The following is a 19,030-nucleotide window of genomic DNA, read 5'->3' as shown; positions in this document are numbered from 1 at the left end:
GAGTCATGCATTGTACCTCACAATAATGATATCAATAGTCTGGGCTGTGTACTGTGAACCTGTGCGCTGTACGCGGTTTGCTTTGCGATGCTTCGCGTATGTCAGTCAGTGTCTTTATTCTCATCTTAAGCTTTCAGCGACATATCGGCAGGAGAGGAGCCTGCTGTCTGAGGCTGCGGGATCTGTCCTACATCTCGCCTTATGATGATTGCTGCGGCGTTTTTGGTCCTGTTAAGGCCGTACAGCATTCAATGTGTGCTGCTCTTGTTGTTGCTTTTGCTCGGGACTATAGCGACAATTTTGTTTTTCTGCTGCTGGCATCGCAGGCTTCGGAATGGAAAACATCCAATAAAATCAGTGCTCTCCGGACGCACCAAGAGCCGCGGTGAGTAGCGCAGGCCAGCCGCATCTCCTCATCCTGACAGCTCAATGTCTGTACGCTGCATCTTCTTGATGTATTAAATAGTCTGTTTTGTCTCTATTAGCAAGCTGCAAACTCATTTCTGCAGTGTGGGTTGTAACAGAAACACACTAGCCTACTTTATAGCTGTTAATAAGTGTAAAGACACATAGTTTGTAGCCTAAACTGTCTGGAATTATTGTAGGCTATTATAGATTCCTTTTCATATACATCTGACGTGTCATACTTTTTTGTAAATGTTCATAATATCTCTATCTTCTAATTCATCTGTTATCTGTCTTGTAGTTGGCCTCCGATCACATCATTTTCGATCAGAGGTAGGATGAACTTTTTAAATTATGGGGTTGATTCACACCTGTAATGTCTAATATGAGACATTAAATGTATGAAAGCATTATGTAACCAATGCTTCATGCCTTCTTCAAGAATAACGTGAGAAATGCTTCACCCTAAGCCCGTTTCTTTAGACTTTTGACAGAGCTGCATTACTATTTTAAGGACCATGATGTGCGCAATGCGCATGTGTTATTAATAAATAAGGAAGATGATTTAGCAGTTTCACTCTTAAAGGAAGGATGGAACTATGTCGCTTATATTCTCAGAATAGATTAAATTGAGGTGTAATTAAACCGATGAAACCCAGTCTATTTTATGTCATAATGCGATCAAGGAGCTTCAGTCGCTATGTTTCCGTTTTACGCACTTTGCTGTCAAAATAAAACTACGAAAGTTTCAGTCACCAATATGCACAATAACAGCCCAAAATCACTACCACCGTTAGCCTGACGTCATAATACTCAGATTATAGTCAGAATCATAGACTGTAGATTATTAATAATATAGTCTATGGTCAGAATTCTGAGTCTGATACATTGGGCTGTGATTATCGGGCGTGTTTCAACCGAAAATGCCTCTGCACTCGATAGACCTACAACCAATCAGAGCACTGAAACTCATCTCAATTGTCAACATATGGTGACCATATTTTGATTTCCAAAAAAGAGAACATTCGGCTGGCCTCGAACACAAAATAAGACCTTGGATCTCGGAGTTTAATGAACATGCTTTATTTTGCCTCAAAGTTATAAAAATAACTTATGTAATAAAATAAAATATGTAACAACCTGTAACAAAATAGCTCTTTTTAAATAAATAAATATGAAATTATGTTCTAAATATGACTTATTCTGCGTCAGCTTCAAAATTCAGCTTAAGCTAAATATCTCTTGTCTTATCAGCTCCCTGTCTGATCTGCTCCCTATGTGCGCCCTGTCTGATCTGCTCCCTGTATGTGCCCCCTGTCTGATCTGCTCCCTGAATGTGCTCCCTGTGTGATCTGCTCCCTGTATGTTCTCCCTGTCTGATCTGCTCCCTGTGTGTGCCCCCTGTCTGATCTGCTCCCTGAATGTGCTCCCTGTCTGATCTGCTCCCTGTATGTGCTCCCCGTCTGATCTGCTCCCTGTATGTGCACCCAGTCTGATCTGCTCCCTGTATGTGCTCCCCGTCTGATCTGCTCCCTGTATGTGCTCCCTGTCTGATCTGCTCCCTGTATGTGGGCTTTGCAGAGCCGCCCACAAGGCAGCCTCTCAGGAACTACGTCATGCAACAAAGTATTGTAGTATTGTGTGCAAAGCTCCAGTGAATTTAAGTACATGCATAATAATCCCATGAAAAACAGTGAAAACCGGAAATTTTCATGAATTTATAAACCCCACCGGACGCCCCGGACAGTACGTAAAAAGTGGACATGTAACTGACAGAGTAACTTTTTTGTTGAAGTTACTTCCATAGACAGTTAAAGATATGTTACTGTCACTCCTCGATGTAAGTCAAGTGCAGATTTGAGTTACGCATGTGTCACTTTGCGACAAGTGAAGATGTGAGTTGCGCATGCGTCACTTTACGACAAGTAGCCTCCAAGATTCTAATAATAGACTTCTGTAATGTCAATACAGTAAAAAGGAACCTACTTAACAAAGTTTTTTTTTCCGTTTGCCACGTTATGCTGTAAACTGCTGCCGTTTAAATCTGACTATGCGCAACTCACATCTGCACTCCCCGATGTAAATTAGAACAGCTCTGGGCGAGTGCAGATGTTAGTTGAGCATGCTCAGATTTAAACGGTTTACTGTCATACTAAGATTTGTGAAATCCATTCAATTTCTTACTGCAAACAATAACGGAAGATGCAAATCATTTCAAAAACGTTTAGCTATGGTTGTTTGATTGCTAACGTTAGCTCAAAACGGCATTCAACTGACAACCTTTGTCGTGTTTGATTGCTAACTTGAAGCCAGCAGTGAACTAAGTTTGTTAAGTAGGTTCATTTTTACTGTACTGACATTAAAGAAGTTTCTTGTACTTGTCGTAAAGTGACGCATGCGCAACTCATATCTGCACTCGACTTATATCAGGGAGTCCCACAACTACAACAGTCGCTATGGCAGAATCTTACTCTATTATTTATTAAGTGGTCCGGGGTGATTTATGGGATGACTAGTTCCTTCACTCGTACACAGTCTTGCACCTTTGGCTTTTTTTGGCTAATTTTTTTCACTCAAAATGATATGTTGTATGTTTATGAGTTACATGGTAGCTGGTTAGCCTAAGGCATGGTCTAAAACTCTTTATATATGGATTTTTCCGGACATCAGTGGGAGAAATGAAAGGAAAATTTACTTCCAGAACATATGGTCTCTCGGAGGAGGGGTGGGACTGTTGAGTTCTATTCCACTGCTAGATTGCCATCTTAAAATAAAAATGTGACATTATGTCAAAAGCTGTCTTAAATAATTCAGTAATTAATCTTCTTGCAGTCTATGGAAAGGATTTAATTTAATTCAAACTAAAACTAAAAAGGATTTGGTGAAAGTAGATGTGATACATCCAATCCTGCAATAAACCTTTAACAACTCCAATATTTATTTTAAGTCCCATGCAGGCCTGTCAATTTTTTTTGCTACAACACATTTGCATTTCATACACTGATGCCTAAAAATAAACCTTTTAGTTTTTTGTGATTCTCTGTGGTTCTGAAAGTTGCTTAGGCTTCAAAAGCATGCCTTCCTTTGCAGTTATGTTATTGAGCTGGCTGGTAGGGATTCAGTATCATGTTCAAGGACAATTGCTGAACTGTAATGTTGAAGAAAAGTCTCACGGATCATTTCCTTTAAAAAAATATCAATTCAACCCATAAATCCAGCCTAAAGAAAAACTAAGGGTCTACTGAGGAAAAACAAAAGATACAAATTTCAAATGGATCCACTGAATGGTTTGCTTTTCCTTCTCTAGGGATAGAAGCTGCTGAGTCATCTGTCTCTAAACCTTCTGACTCTGAAATCTAGATCACATGCCACAACAGTGCCTCCCTATCTTCCTCCCTTAAGAAACCGGAATGGAATTACAATTATTATTCACATTATGAGGAAAGCTTTTAATTTCTCTTGCTACTGTATGTCTGCTGGAAGTGTATTCAGTCGCCAGCTTGATATTTTCTCATGTTTCCCAGGGCTTCAGGCACAGTCCACGTCATGCAAGAAGGAGCATTCATGCTCGAGTGACAGAGGAGAAAGCCAATCTGGTCGAGATTCCTGAGAGCGAACCCGATTCATCATCGACTCTAAGAAAACGCAAAGTGAAGAAGAGAGTCCTGCCAGAATTTTACCAGTCTGTACAAGTCACCCCCACACGCAAACCTGTAGGTACCCCCCCTTCAACTGTAACCATGATTTATACTGATACTGTTTTTTTGCTTGCTCCCCTCCACAGGGACATCAGTGTGCCTTTAAACCTGGTTCATGGATTCAGTAGCTTGCTCAGGGACACAGAGCAAGTGTTTGTCTTCAGGGTGCAAACCCTGCTCTCGCTCATTTATAAGTCCTATGACATTTTTGTATTTATTTACTGTGTTGTCAGCTTGTCTCCCCGTGTGTATTGTTTAGTTATCGATCACATTATTACAAATCTGGATCAAAGAACGCATTTTCTTTGGTTGTACTAATAGCCAATCTTTTCCAACATAGGAAAAGTACAGGGTTAACAAAAAAAGAAAATTTATTTTACGTTTCTTCAAAAGTTTCTCAAAGGAAATACAAGTTTTGTCTTAAAGAATTTGTTGACCACCAAATTAAAATGAAACCATAAAATTACCACCATCCTATAGATTTGACATTAGCATGTCATTTCTAAAGGTGTGGCAGCTTTGCGTTAACAAAAATGCAATAAATATCTCACATTAATAGATCACAGAGCATTAAACTCAACTAAAACTTATTAATATGCATCAGTAGTTGGCCATCATTGTGAATGTGTATTTTTACTGATTTCCAACTTAAATTTTAAATGATAATCCTCCATTTTAACCAATTCTATGATATCTGTTCATTTGCCCTAGTTTGTAGTCATCTTAGGGACCTGGTAGTACATATCCCCTCCAATCCATCCTCTGTTAAAAAGTTACTATGTGGGTATGGGAACATAATACATACAGACATAATAATGCTCTCGTATGGAGAGAACAGCTCATCTTTTTGTTAACTCACCACCGTTTTATTTCTATATTTTCATGTTTCCCTGTGAATATCTGCACTGCTTACTATCCTCCAATCAGTTTCAGTAGCACATGACACGCATTAATACATTGCTTCCTGGAAGGGGATCTTACATCTACAGGAACAGAGGGCTAAAGAGACAAAGGGCCTCAGCTGCAAATGTGTTTCATGGGAACACGAGACTTAATCAAGTTGAACCCCTTTGGTTTTTTGGGCTTTCTTTATGCGCTGCTGCTCTAATCTGAGAATATCTTTTTCTTGTTGCAGAGAAGAGAATCCTGATGCCACATTCACAAAATCACCAAGTCTGTGGGTGTTTTTGTGTCTGCTTTTGAACGTCTTTTCACAAACAACTTTTACAACACAACTTTTCTACCCACTGCAAAGGGCTACAGCTGTTACTGATGTACACAATTCTAATTTACTGTAGTACAAAACTTGACATGTCAGTGATGTTTGAACAGTGTTCAGAGAAACATATTGATCTGCGTGAAGCTTTTGCAACTCCTAGCTTCCATTAGTTATGTTGCAATACTGCAGATAACAAACACAAATAGCTTTGGGCTTTTCTTATTGTCATTGTCAGCAAACATTACATATATCATTTTCATTGATTTGAGTTATGTCAGTATGTTACAATCACCTTTGATGCCTCTGAATCAAGTATTTTATTGCCATGGGTAAAACAAAATCCCCTTTTATTGATAGGTTTGGCATGAACAATCCTGTGTTTGTCAGTATTGTTATTCAAATAATAAGTTCAACCACATTATTCAATTCATATTAGTTAAACCACGACACAAATAGAAATTTGGAGGTTTAAGGAATCAAGAGAGCTCTAATCAGACTTTAATATGTAATAGTCCTTCATAAAAAAATGCAGGCCTATATCAGCCCACATTTGTATGTGTAGCAAACACTTAATTGCAAAATGAATAATCCAGAGTGTTTGCCTTGTCTTGATGGAATCATATTTGTATTTTTAACTGGATGACCGTGGCCAGTGTCAAAGAACCACTGATAATTCTTCACATGTTGTATTCACAGCAGTTTAACCGGTTGCAGTCTTGTTTTTATGTTATGTACACCCCTAAAACAGAGTGTGCAACACCAAGGAATCAGGTCATGAATGGAAGATTTTATAAATGTGTCTGGATGTGTTGTTTTGAATGTGACTTATTGAACTGCACAAATATAGAGAGAGAATAATGACTTTTGTACATTTCCTAAAGGAGAGGATAAGCCTAACATGGAGTGATGGGAGACCATTCTTATCCCTGTACAGTTTGCTCCTTACATGAAAAACGGACTCAGGACAACATACACTTATATTATTATTTCATAATAGTTAGAATTAACTTTGTTCGAATCATGTTCTTTTTTCCTTTTTCGTGGTAGGGATTATGAATAAGCAGAAAGCTGATAAAAATGGCAACACTAAGCTGCCTTTATAGCATTGACTTGTATCCTGATATAAAGTGATGCCATGATGAAAAGGCTGCTAATATTAACAGCGTGTTGCTTTTATCAGCTCTGACCCAGCAATGAGAACAGATTCTCACTACCGCTGCTGTTTAAAAATAGAAAACGATTTTCTGTACCCCAGTAGATACTTTCAGAACCCTTGAAGTTTATCATGCACATTTACATTGATTGTGCTATAGCACCACATTTAACTTTTAATAACACCAAGACAATCCTGGCTGCAGGCTCATTTCTCAATTTTTCACAAGTCGTTACTGAATTTTTCAGCATAATAGCAGTCTGTGTTAGCTTACATTTCCCCTTTACATCCTGTTTTATCATCAAGCAAATGAAGTGTCATCATACAGTTATTTTGTGCCCAACCCATATCCTCCATTAGGTGTTTTTTTTCATGCATTTGTTCTGTTGCTCAATTCTCAGGTGTGTCAGGGTGTAGCAGGACATTGCAACAGAAACTAATTTGTTTAAAATTTTCCATATGAGAATTATGTTGCTGTTCTAGTCAGAATTAAAAGTCTGCAAAGATGCAAGGAAGAATAGCACACCATAGATGAGATGGACCAGATAATCCCTACAAGGAGGATGCAATTAATGGTATAAATAACCTTTTTCTTTTAATTAGATTTTGGTTGAATTGGTTTAATTTAAACCCAGTTAAACCTACTTAAATTAACTCTAATCCTTTTTTTTGTGCACCCATGGTCCTCTCCATCCTCTCAGGTAATTAGCTCAACATATTTGAACGTTTTCACTGCACCCTCAGTGGTTAACGACCTACAGTGCAGGCAGTTATGTAAATGTGTCCAAAGTCCTTTCAGCACTCTGCTCTCTGTGGATCTGTTGTCAAGCCCTTTTTGCCATGAGAAACTGTGGTGGCGCTTGACCTCTTATTACCCCCGATTTTACTGTAGCCTTTTTTATAGCCACCCAGCACCTTTGTGCAAGGATGGCTCTAACACTACCGTCGCTCTTGAAGCTGCTGCTGCTGCTGTTGGCTGCCGGGTATGACGCGTAGACACATGCAGTCTGCTCTCCCATCACGGTCCAGCTCTGTCTCGACAGCACAAGGCGCACCATCCGTTCAGCCCTCTGGAGATCTGACATCACCTCACATCCTTAAATGCGTAGATAAGGGACGAACTCGTGGCCGGAGCATCCTTCAAAGGGCGTGGCACCCATTTGGGATGGACGAACAGAATGTGTGAAAAGGGTGGAAGCTAATAACGCGCAAATAGGATTGTTATTTTTCTTCCAGCTGACAGCTCTCCATGTACACAGTGGTAAGTCTTATTGTTGACCTGGCGGGGGAGCCAGATACTATTGATTTCACATTGCCTTTATTTGGCTCAATCTTTTATGGTTATGTATTATTGCAAACTGGTGGCGTCCTCACACCTATACGCCCACATAACACACTTTGACCCGCGATGGCGAGAAATAATGTGATTTGTGGTGTTGGTCATGTACTGTGTTCTCATACATTTTGGCTGTGTGTGTGTGTGAAATCAAGACTATAGCATTGTTGTTTTTCTTTATCCCCGTTTTCTTTTGTCTCAGAGCTCCAGTTCGGGGAACCCTTCCCTGCACTGCTCCATGTCTTCCTCAGCGGATTTCTCAGACGAGGATGATTACAGTGTTAAATCCGGGTCGGCATCACCTGCACCAGGGGACACTTTACCCTGGAACCTGCCTCGACATGAGCGATCCAAGAGGAAAATTCAGGGAGGATCCGTGCTGGATCCGGCGGAGAGAGCCGTGCTCAGGATCGCAGGTGAGTGGCAGTCTCCTTGTTGTTGTCAGCAATGCAACGAGAAAAACAATGAGCCAATGCTTTAACCAACGGTGCTCCAGTTTTATTAAGGGGCATAAACGTAGTCTGGATTTGGGGTATAGGTAGGCTATAGGTATTTTTTGGTTTGCTCCTATACTCTGGATATGATGCTTTCAAATGAGTCGTATGGGTCTATGGATGTGGTAGGATCTTTACAAAGTGGCTATTTTCTGTCCTAATTGGTATCTTACCTTAGGTTATTCATTTTTAATGTGTTTATGCCTATAGGCTATATAATGAATTGACCACCATATATATCCTATATCCTGCTATGATAATATGAATTAGACCTATTTCAACAAAAGTCGATACATATTAAAAATTAAGTTGGAAGATTCTGACAGAATAAACAGGCTAACTTCTGACATAGACTCATGTTTTCACATTTACTAACATGCTTGGGGACTAAAGTTTTATAGCACTTAATTATGTTATAATGATAGGCTACTTTGATTCTAATTGCCGTTGTAAAATCCCTGTCAAGCCCACAGAAAACTACGGGACTGCTGTGGGTGAAGTTTGGCACCTTACAGGAATATGTGACATCGGTGACAGCTATGGGCTGTTGGCATCGAAGACACAAATATGGATTAGCCTATTATCTAAATCCATCGACGTTTGGAGTCTTGGGTAGGGGGACAACTATGAAAAAAGATCGTGGAAGCTGTTATGCAGGGGACAGTATAGGCTACGCTTGACCAAAAGTGTCATTGCCACACTGTAAAAAATTAACAATTAATTTAGTCTGGTTTTGGCATGTTATTTATTGATGCCACTTCCTGTATATTGGTTTGGACTGGGGGAGATTTAGCCTCCTGTGTTAAGAAAATCAGTTTTCATGTTATTTTATTTAGCCTACATTTAAGCCAAGACTCACTCGGCACAATTCACTTTCTAAGACGGATATTTTTTGCAGCGCAGCACGTCCGGCAGTCCATCCTATCAATCTAGTGAACGCCGGAGAGGAAGTGTCTCCTATTGGTCAGAGCGCAGACAAGGGAGGGATGTAGGGCGTTTCCTTCAGTGCAACAACAGCGCCGATCACTCTTGAGTCCTCAGCACATACACATGCACACAAACACACACCCACACACCCACACACATACACACACACACAGATACACGCGCTGTGTCCCTGTCCGCCGCTGGTGTGTGTCCAGTTTGTGGAGCCAGGGTTATGGCTCAGTACGGACCGCAGGCTTATGGTCTCTCGGACGAACAGGAATACCTCCAAGCGTATGAGGATGTTTTGGGAAAATACAAAGGTAGGATCAATGCTGATTGGATCTTGTTTAGGCCTCGGGACGATGAAGAAATTGTCTGATTGCTGCTTGACAGTTCAGTGAATGTCAGCCTGCCCCCCCCCTCTGTCTGTTGACTGGCTGGTCTTAGTGTCTTTATCCCTGCAGTGGAAACATGGAGTGTTTCCTGCATGACATCACAATTAGGTTGCATTTATTAGCTAAAACAAAGGCATTATTATGAGTTTTTTTATGATATCAGTTGATAATTAGATTAGAGGATTTTTTCTCTTATTTAGCTGTTCTATGGAAGTGTTTTACTTGAAATATAGCCTATGTCTGTCAAGCCAGACAAATCTGGTCTGTTTGAGTAAATCATACTTTCACAATGTAAATGATCTATTTTTAGGGTGAATACCATTGACTAAATATTGCTCAGCTGACCAGTGTAGTATCTCAATGCAGACAAGACAACGACATAGCATGGTGAGGCGTTAGCTCATAGCTCATGACACTCCATGTAGCTGCTCCTTTTTGGTCTTTATATTTCATTATTTAGAGTGAATCCATCACACATCAGAGGTCCATGCTATTCACTGTCTCTTTGACAGCTAAAGCTCGCTAACATAATCACATGCACTCTGAGGCCAGGCTATGGAGATCTGCTGGAGCTGAATTCAAACTGACAGCAGCGGTTTTAACAGTTGTGTTTCCGCTCCACAAAAGAAACCCAAGTAAAACAATAAATAGCATATACAGTGCACTTTTGTACTGCATGCTCGCCGTCAGCGTGTTTTCTCTCTCTCAGCTGTTGAACATTGTAGTCCGCAGGGCCAGTCAGCTGTGGCACAAGGCTTACACTGACTGGATATGATCATATGATGATGATCATCATTAGGAATATGTGGCTGGTGTCTTTAGGCACAGGAGTTGTGACACACAATGAGCTTCTATCACTAACTACTATTCTGCAGATAGGTTTTACATATTATATACTTAATATTGGCGGATATTCGACTCCCCTCCAGTTGTTGCATGAACGATGGACTTTTTTAAGAAGGGTAAGGCGTTTTTGGGGAATTTTCTTGATCATTTTACTAAAATAATTCAAAGTTTATGGATGCGTTGTTTAGCTTCACAAAGATGCTAATGACTTTTGTTTGTTGTCTCAATTTTATAATGTTGTCACCTTTAAAACTGACTGAACTCATTTGCTTATCAATATTATTCTGCACATTCTGTAAACGTGTGGCTATTGAGTGATCCTGGTTTAAATGTAAGATCAGCTGTTGGGCCAAGCTTTACTTCTAGCAAACTCAACTACGACCCTGTTTCCATCAGTTTTGTTTCTATCAGTCTCCTTTTAACAGAAAAAAACATTCCAGCTTTGACTGTTGAAGCAGAAATAATAATCAACATTCATTTACTAGTAGGTCGGTTAGCGAGAGAGGATTCCAAATTAATAATTGGCTGTCTGAGAATGGTGGAGAGAGATGATAATTTACACGTAACATTTTTTTAAAGATAAAATATAATTATTTTGAGAGGAAAGCTTTAGAAGGTTAGATCTTACTGTAGTTTGGAAAGGTTATGTATGCAATACCATAGTAAGCAGTGTATTTGAGTTTACAAGACTGATAAGGCCATGTCACCACCCTTTATCTTCCTAAAACAATATAGCACCCAATGTTAATGTGTCTCTCCAGTCATGGAATTGGCTTAGAACTGTATTTAATGTTTTCATAAAAAAGTTAGATTAATTCTTCATAATCAAATATTATTTGAATATGGACACTATCTAAGTGCTGGAAAAAAATCCTGTTTTTATTATGGCTTTAGTTTTATTTAAAGTTGTTGGGATCACCCAGAGCCCCAAGCGTCTATCCATGTGATGCGTAGAGAATTGCAGATAGACATTCTCATAACAAAATCATCAACAGTAACCAAACAAACACAACCCAAACAAACCAAACAGACCAGTAAACAGCCATTGGGCTTGCTTTTAAAAAGGAAACAGAATTGTCTTTGTCTCACCAGATTAAGATGTTAGATTGGATCATTTTCATATTTAACTGTTGCTGTTTTGGCAAATGTTCTGTAACTTGTACTTATAACTAATTGTAGAGAGTGAGTGCTATGTGGTGTGTTTGCTTTGCCCTTACTACCGGTGGGACCTTTGGTAAGCTCTTACTAATATAAATCATAATAGGCTGTGTGAAATGAAAAGTTTAGACATTTTGGTGACCAAGCATAAAAATCACCATTGACTGTGTGCATGCATTTAGTTCTTATGGCTCCAGCTGTAAGAATGGCACACTAATTAGGTATTATAGTTAATAGCACACTAAATGGAGGATTTGCTGTGGATTGGCCTGAAATGCAGGCTTTACATAAGAAACTTGAGGAATGAGTTAATGACTGTTTCTTAAAGACATACAACTGTTAATGGCAGTGCCTGTGTGGGATCACACTGTTCCTGCCGAGCAGGCTCGGCAGGCCTTCACCATGAAGTGGCCACAGAGTTTCCCAACAGTTGATCCTCCGCTGACATCAGGGAAGATTTCATGGATTAGAAATGTGGTGTTATTTTTAAATCACTGCCAAATACATGTTTTCTCCACTTGTCTTAAAAAGACACTACATCTTTTGAAATAAAATTAACTACATACTAGTTTAAGAATCAACTGTTAGATGACAGCCATATACTGTACAGCACAGAGCTAGTCGTTAGTAGCCTAGGTCTGCAAGTTGTGTGTTATAGGAGGGTCTGTTCTTCCTCTGAATCATTGCAGTCTGCATCATGTCCCAATTTCTCATTACAAGAAAGATTTTTGTAGATACATTAAAGAAACGTATGCTTATTAAAATCAAGCTTTTTACACTTGGATTATTTTGACTTATCTTACACAGCAACAAGTCAGAGAGCATTGTGATTTTTTGCACAGTCACTCCCTTTGTCCATCCTCCTGGGCCTTGCCCAGCCCAACCCCTCTGCTCTATGTCGACAGCCCACTCATCACATTCAAATGGCCTAGTGGCCCACACATAGCAGGCTGCTACTGTACAAAAGACACTTTGTTTTTATGGTAGCAGCATCCAAGTTCCAGAGACTTGTTCATGTTTCAAGTTGATGGTTGGGATACTCCTTTTTTGGCTTTTAATTGAATGTCAAGGAGCCACACTTTGAAAGTGTTCTCTACCCAACTCAGCCCACAGAATAATGGGAATGCACTGTTAGCCACTGTAGCCTCCAAAGACAGAGCACTAATCTACTAACTTCTATTGTTCACAAACCATAGAAACATGCTTCATAGGTTTAAATTAAACTTAGTTTTAAAATCAGTAAATCAAGGTCAAAAGAAAGAATACCCCAATATACTACATGTAGCACTTACATGAAATGACTGCCAACCATAGATATAAAATTAGTGAACATAGCATCTGTGATGTCACCTATTGTTTTTTTTCAACTTTTGAATTTTTGCAATACGTTATATTTTGTATTTTTTTGTCATCCAGAGTTCTACCTGCTGATAAACGTGGACCTCTGGATACTGCCGCCATTTATCTGCACACAGGTAGAACAGGAAATCAGCAAATATTCCTTTAAATTACCAGCTAACACTAGCGGTAGCCAGCTAGCTAGCTTGGTTAGCTAGCAGAACTCTGAAAAAAGTATTTCTAGGCAACCGATATGTCCCAATTAACTCTGATGAAGTGAAAACACACGTGAGAGGTTCAAAGTTAGAGATTAAAACACAGACAACACCCAAATACAATTTCACGGACATTTTAATGCACATTCGCATTGCTAAGCCTCTGTCATGATTTACAGGTTGCCGTGTAGCCACGCCCCTAAAGCATCCCCAAGATTAATGTCTATTTTAAAATAAATGGGACCATAATTTACAAAATAAACATCATGCTGTATTGAAAAAGACTTGAAACTAGCGATTGATAAACCTATTATGAAAATCTTTATCAATGTATTAAATCAAGGGTAATTTTGCCATAGACCTCTATGTAAACTGACTGAGTTGCCCTCTAATGGAAATGAGATAGAATGCAGGTTTAAGGCACTTCTGCTTTGGCTTCACTTTTTAGGCCTGGATGCCTCGTCCATTATTATTATTATATAGTCTATGCTGCCGACCAGTCATTTTCCATTGTAATGAGACAATTACTCAGTTAAAGCCAGAGGCATTTTATGTTTTTATATCCATATTAGGAGATAAAAGGAGAAAAGGTTTTGATATGTACAGTTTTTCATAGCTGGACAATTGGAACCTGCATATTTAAACTAACATACAGTAGGTCTGGTTTAGCTAAAATGTAAACAGATAGGATTTAGGTAGTATAATTTAAATAATTATCAAGGGTAATTTCACAGCTACAGAAACCAAAATCCTTGTGCTAAGTGCTAATGGCTAATTAAGGGCATTCGGTTTTTAGATCAGTGTCCAACTCCAGCTCAAATTAGTGCTTCCTCAATTCACATTAACATATAACAGCTGCTTGTGGTTTCATTTTACAGGTTTCACCCACAGTAGATGTTTTCTCAGATCAGTATGTCAGTTTAAATATCTGTAATGTATCTGGTTGTTTTGCTGTTATTGTCCATCAGCTTGACATGGTTTTATTTGGAAAACAAATTGTGAAAAGACAAAAACATTTCCCAATAAATACACAGTACAATATATACGTATGCTAAATCATATTATTTTCGTGGCCAAGCCCTTTGTTGATCTAATCAATAGACTTTATTTAAAATGGGCAGTGTAATCCAAAACAGCAGAGCGCTCAGAAAGCTTCTTACTGCTCCATTAGTTTTCAGCTTCAGACATATGTCTATGTTATATTAGTCCTAGATTTATCATTTAGAGATATACATGCACTGTCCTTCTAGAATATGTGCGATTAATATCCTTCACTTATGGAATGAAATATAACTTAAATGCAGTCACATGCAGTTTCATTATATCTGTGTCTGAGAGCTCACTGTTGTATTTCTAAATATTGTATTTATATGCTGTCATGGTGATGGGAAAACCAGCATGACTGAACCTCATTCCACAGCTTTGCCTAGCTCCTCTTACATGAGATCATCTTGTGTGTCACTGTCCCAGCCATGACTCATACTCTGTAGCCTCTCCTCTCTCACTCCAGCAGCACCACCCTGCTTTCCTGAATGCAGCAGATGCTGGGAAGCAATCCCATACTCCCAGCAGGAAACAGATTTCTCCACTGTTTCATAAATGGCCAAGAAATGAGTACTTCCATCTGTTTTTTCTGTTTTTCTTTACCGTAAAATCTACCACTTTTAAACCATTTCTATACTCTCATGAATTGTCTTATATCAGTCGTGACTTGTAAAAAGAGCTATCAGAGAGAGAGAGAGAGTGTAGTGTGAAGATGCAGGCCGGTAACAACATTAATGGAAAAACCTGAGTAAAGGAGTTTGCAAATGCTTCCATCACACACTATGGCCTTCATTGTCACCATCCAATCCCAGTTAAGCACCCATTGTATATTTTGGATGGATGTATTAAGACAGATTTCTCCACTAATCTCATCAAAGCACACACAATGTCTTTGAGGCAAATTGGGATCATTTCTTTAGTAACATCTACGTCTAGTAGCAGTGATTGATAATCCAATTGATAATGTAACTCTCAAGTAATCATTGGTGGTTTTCGAATCATCAATCGCTGATGTTGAATGACAGATTTTTTACAGTCCTGTGCACATTTTTTACACAGGATTGTAAACACAGAATATGTAATTTGCTGCTAAGGTTACCTTAATCAAAACTGTAAATGTAAACACAGATGTAAGAGCCAGGTATAGTTTTGAAAGGACATTTATGGTAATCAAGGCACCTGGTGGGGGCGGATGAAGCCAAGTAATATTATCTGTTCACCTGTTCTGGTTTTGTTTCTAAGAGAGGGGAAGAAAGGGGGAAGTCTCATTGTTTGCTAACCGCTGTTTTCATGCTTATTTTCAGTTTTCTAAATGCCGTTTTTGACTTTTGGACAGAACTTTGTTATGCCAGTAACACAATTATGGGATTTATTGGAGCAGAACCTTGTTTGTGTTTGTGCAAAAAAATCTGGAATCTGTGATCATTAAGCGCATCTGGCAAATCATTCCCCTACTCAACCTCTCGGTGGACAAAAATTGAATCACAGATTGCCACCTACAACAGATTTTTGATGACATTGTGAGGTTGCTTGGGATCATGGGAGTTGATTTCATTGTTAACCACCATTACCAATTCAATTGTATCAGTATATGTTAAGTTAATCTATTATAGTTGTATTTATGTTACTTAAATTAATATTAAACTATGTCATGCCATTCTAATGAAATGGCTGCAGTCTTTCCCACACATCGATTCTGTGTGGTGGTAGCTGACCATTTAGCAGGCAAGCAAGCTAACATTAGACTGCAACTTAAACCACAATATATTTCACACGTCGGAGAGACTGGAGACATGCGTTGACTTCCTTCAGACGTGTGCGCTTGGGGTCGATATGTTCTGTTCTAATATGGATTAGCAAACTTTAGGTTATTGCTTGGCCCGCACACCCCATATTGCTTGGCAACCAAGCGATATGTTTTGTGTCTTAAATAAAATGACAGATTTCTGAACATTGTTTGAAACTTTTGTGAAAATGTTAGTACGCAACTTAAAATATACTGTATATTACAAAAGTATAGTCGTTTTTAGACATTTTAATGCAAAACTAGTCTTGGTAAGGATTATCCATAATCTGAGTAAGAGTCTGGGGAGGAAAACATTTCCTCACATGCACAAATATTCATTCCCCTGTGGCAGTTGCAGCTGTTGCACATATGCAGGCTTGTATCCGAGTGTTAGCAATTGTGTTGTTTGTGTGCTTGTAAGTTTTGTCCGTCCCATTAGCTTACCATGCTACCTCCTCTCCATGACTTTGCGGAGTGCATTTGTAGTGATAGCTCTTGGCTAAGGGCACCTTGCCAGTTTCACCTTCATCCTCCAATTGCTTTTTATCAAGGGTGATAGAATATTTCAATTTAATATTTCCTTTAAGTGAGGAAATTGAGTATTGCACCTTAAAAATCTGAAAACCAAGGTTACAGATGTTATTGATTAAGAATACTTTTTCTTAGTTTCTTCTTTGCTTTGTCTTAAGTTTGGAGATGAAAGACTGACTGGAAGAACAGCTTAGAAGGTTGAGCAAGCAGTTTCTGTTACTAAGCTGTTGCACTCACATATTTCAGATGGTTCCCGGCCCTTCTGAGAAGACTGACTCTAGTATTCTCTCTTTGAAAGAATGATAAGAATGCACCTGCAGTTCTCTCCCTCTTATCGTCCCACTAGCATTTTTGTTTAACACCTATCCGGATACCATGTTCACAACATGCCTATTAAATGGAAATGAAAGAAGGTAACCACATTGAGCTCAGTCATTATTTCAGTGGGCTTTTGTGCATTTCAAAAATTTCAAAAATGTGTCATCTAACAAACGGTTGAATAATAACATTTTATTTGTGGTAAGTTACAACAGACCATTTCAGCCATGATGCCTGCTTTTTCATACCTCCTTAACATCTTAGCATTGTCCCTGCTGTGAGCATGTTAGCATGCTGTTGTTAGCATTTAGCTCATTTAACAGAGCTGCTCGCAGGGCTGTAGAATTTAGTCTTATTTTACAAACTATAATCTGTTTCTAAATGACAAGGGCTTGTGACACAACAGAGCGTAGATCTAGACCTACTTAACAAAATACTTTACCTTACATTACATAGCATTACATACATACTTTAACAAAGAATGTGTTTTGTATGTCGTTTGTTGTATTGAAGCATTACTGTGTCTCGATGTCTTGAGTAACCTTTGGGTTGCGGGGAACCTTTGGTTTTTATATAGTCTGTTTGTGAGCAGGATCAAACATTACAAGACTCACTTAAATGATGGTTTTAGTGATTCACGTCCTGTCAATGCATTATCAGAAGTCATTGTTATTCAATCAAAGTGATAATATGTTGACTAAGATCAATGTAGACCTAAATATCAAAATCCCCACTGCTATGCAACAGATGGCCTTGTGCTCAAAACACAGCTAAGGAAGGGTCTGTGTGGCAGGCGCCTGGTTCAAACGGGTTGTGCATAGTGTCTTAATTAAGCATAGGTGTTTTGGGCGTTTCATGCAACAAACCAATCAGAGTGTCATCTTCCATTCCTTTTAAAAGCAAGGCGCGTTTGTACCTTGGCATATTGCTATTATGACGGTGGATTGCTAAGCAGGAAGGAGAGATTTTCACGAGGAGAAACTGATCTGCCCATGTGTGAAGTGAAACCGCACAAGCAGATTGTTTATGGCAACAAGCATAGTGTTGCACGCTCTGTATGACCCTAGGCTCAAGATAGCAATATGCCAAGAAATCACCTGAATACACCTCCCTGTAAGACCAGCACGGCCATGGGCACACAGATGGGCGCAGGTGCATTTGTTATTTAAACAACGTTTGTGCTGTGCGGGAAATTGATAACTGCGTCGGCCTTAAACTAGCAGACATTTGCGTTGGGCTTTGCAGCGAGCCGGGTGTAAGATAGGGCTTGAAATAGGAAATGCAAGCTGTTTTGCAAAATTGTTTAACGAGTTCTTGTCATAGACTGGAAGGTCGATGGTTGTTCAATTTAGTCTTTGTTTGTTTTGATTTCCCTCCCATACGAGGTCAACAGGATTACAGAGGCTGGATTTTGATAGCGAGGACTTTTTGACTCTGCCCTGCTCAGAATGTGGGGATATTTTAGGCATCCTGACGTAACAAGATGCCAAAGGGTGTCACCGGCCCCCTGTGCCAGGCGGTTTATCCATTCTCTTGTTCAAAGAAGCTTGAGAAAATCTAGTAATGCAAGTGTGAAGTGCTGTAGACGGGTCTGCTGCTAGTCGCATTTCTGGTAGTGTGTTGGAAGCAGTTTAGTAAATATCAGTCGAACAGACCAGTGTCATGTCCTAAATCGCTGGTTTTAGAGTATGTAAACATCAGTACTGGCCAAACATATCCTTACATATAAAAAACATTGCTTTTGGGATGGGTAAATTACATTCACAAATCAAAAAATAAGACTCTAACCCCTTTCCAAGAATACATAAGAATCAACTGTACTAAAAATTCTACTCTACCACAAGCATTTACTTCACTAGTCATATTTGTTGTAGGTAAGGAAATGGACGTCACCTAAGTGGCACAGATTATGTGGTCTGCAGTTGCATGGGCAGTATGGTTTAGGGTTGTAGCTATTTATAACCGTGCACATGTGCTGAGTTCTACAAATAAGTTTCTCAGGAGCTCTATGCTGTTTGAATGCTGGGGGGGACTGTTGGCTAGCACTGTGCTCCGACTGTAGACAAAGTAAGCTACACACAGACCATAAAAACCTCAACCTTCATACTTAACGGTCTACTGGGTGTCAAAATGTCAGTGTTGTTTTTATGTCATTGTTTAAAGAAGC

General features: G+C 39.2%; 1 protein-coding gene across 17 annotated transcripts in view; it reads left to right on the top strand.

Moving 5' to 3' along the window:
- Positions 1-54: 54 nt before the first annotated feature.
- Positions 55-19,030, top strand: part of dst (dystonin) — a 107,433-nt gene continuing 88,457 nt past the window's right edge. For 6 of the 17 annotated variants that reach the window (XM_034898745.1, XM_034898744.1, XM_034898755.1 and 3 more), the window contains exons 1-4: positions 56-385; positions 707-738; positions 3,930-4,118; positions 8,014-8,227. In XM_034898745.1, coding sequence (XP_034754636.1) covers positions 202-385; positions 707-738; positions 3,930-4,118; positions 8,014-8,227 — 619 coding nt within the window. In that variant the 5' untranslated portion in view covers positions 56-201. Of the gene's footprint in view, positions 386-706; positions 739-3,929; positions 4,119-7,482; positions 7,737-8,013; positions 8,228-9,330; positions 9,553-19,030 lie in introns of those variants that run through there. The other 11 variants (XM_034898759.1, XM_034898748.1, XM_034898742.1 and 8 more) reach the window with 5 other exon arrangements.

The sequence above is a fragment of the Etheostoma cragini genome, chromosome 17, assembly GCF_013103735.1.
Source record: "Etheostoma cragini isolate CJK2018 chromosome 17, CSU_Ecrag_1.0, whole genome shotgun sequence".
Classification (NCBI taxonomy): domain Eukaryota; kingdom Metazoa; phylum Chordata; class Actinopteri; order Perciformes; family Percidae; genus Etheostoma; species Etheostoma cragini.
Note: the sequence above shows the minus strand (reverse complement) of the source record. Positions and strands in the feature narration are given on the sequence as shown.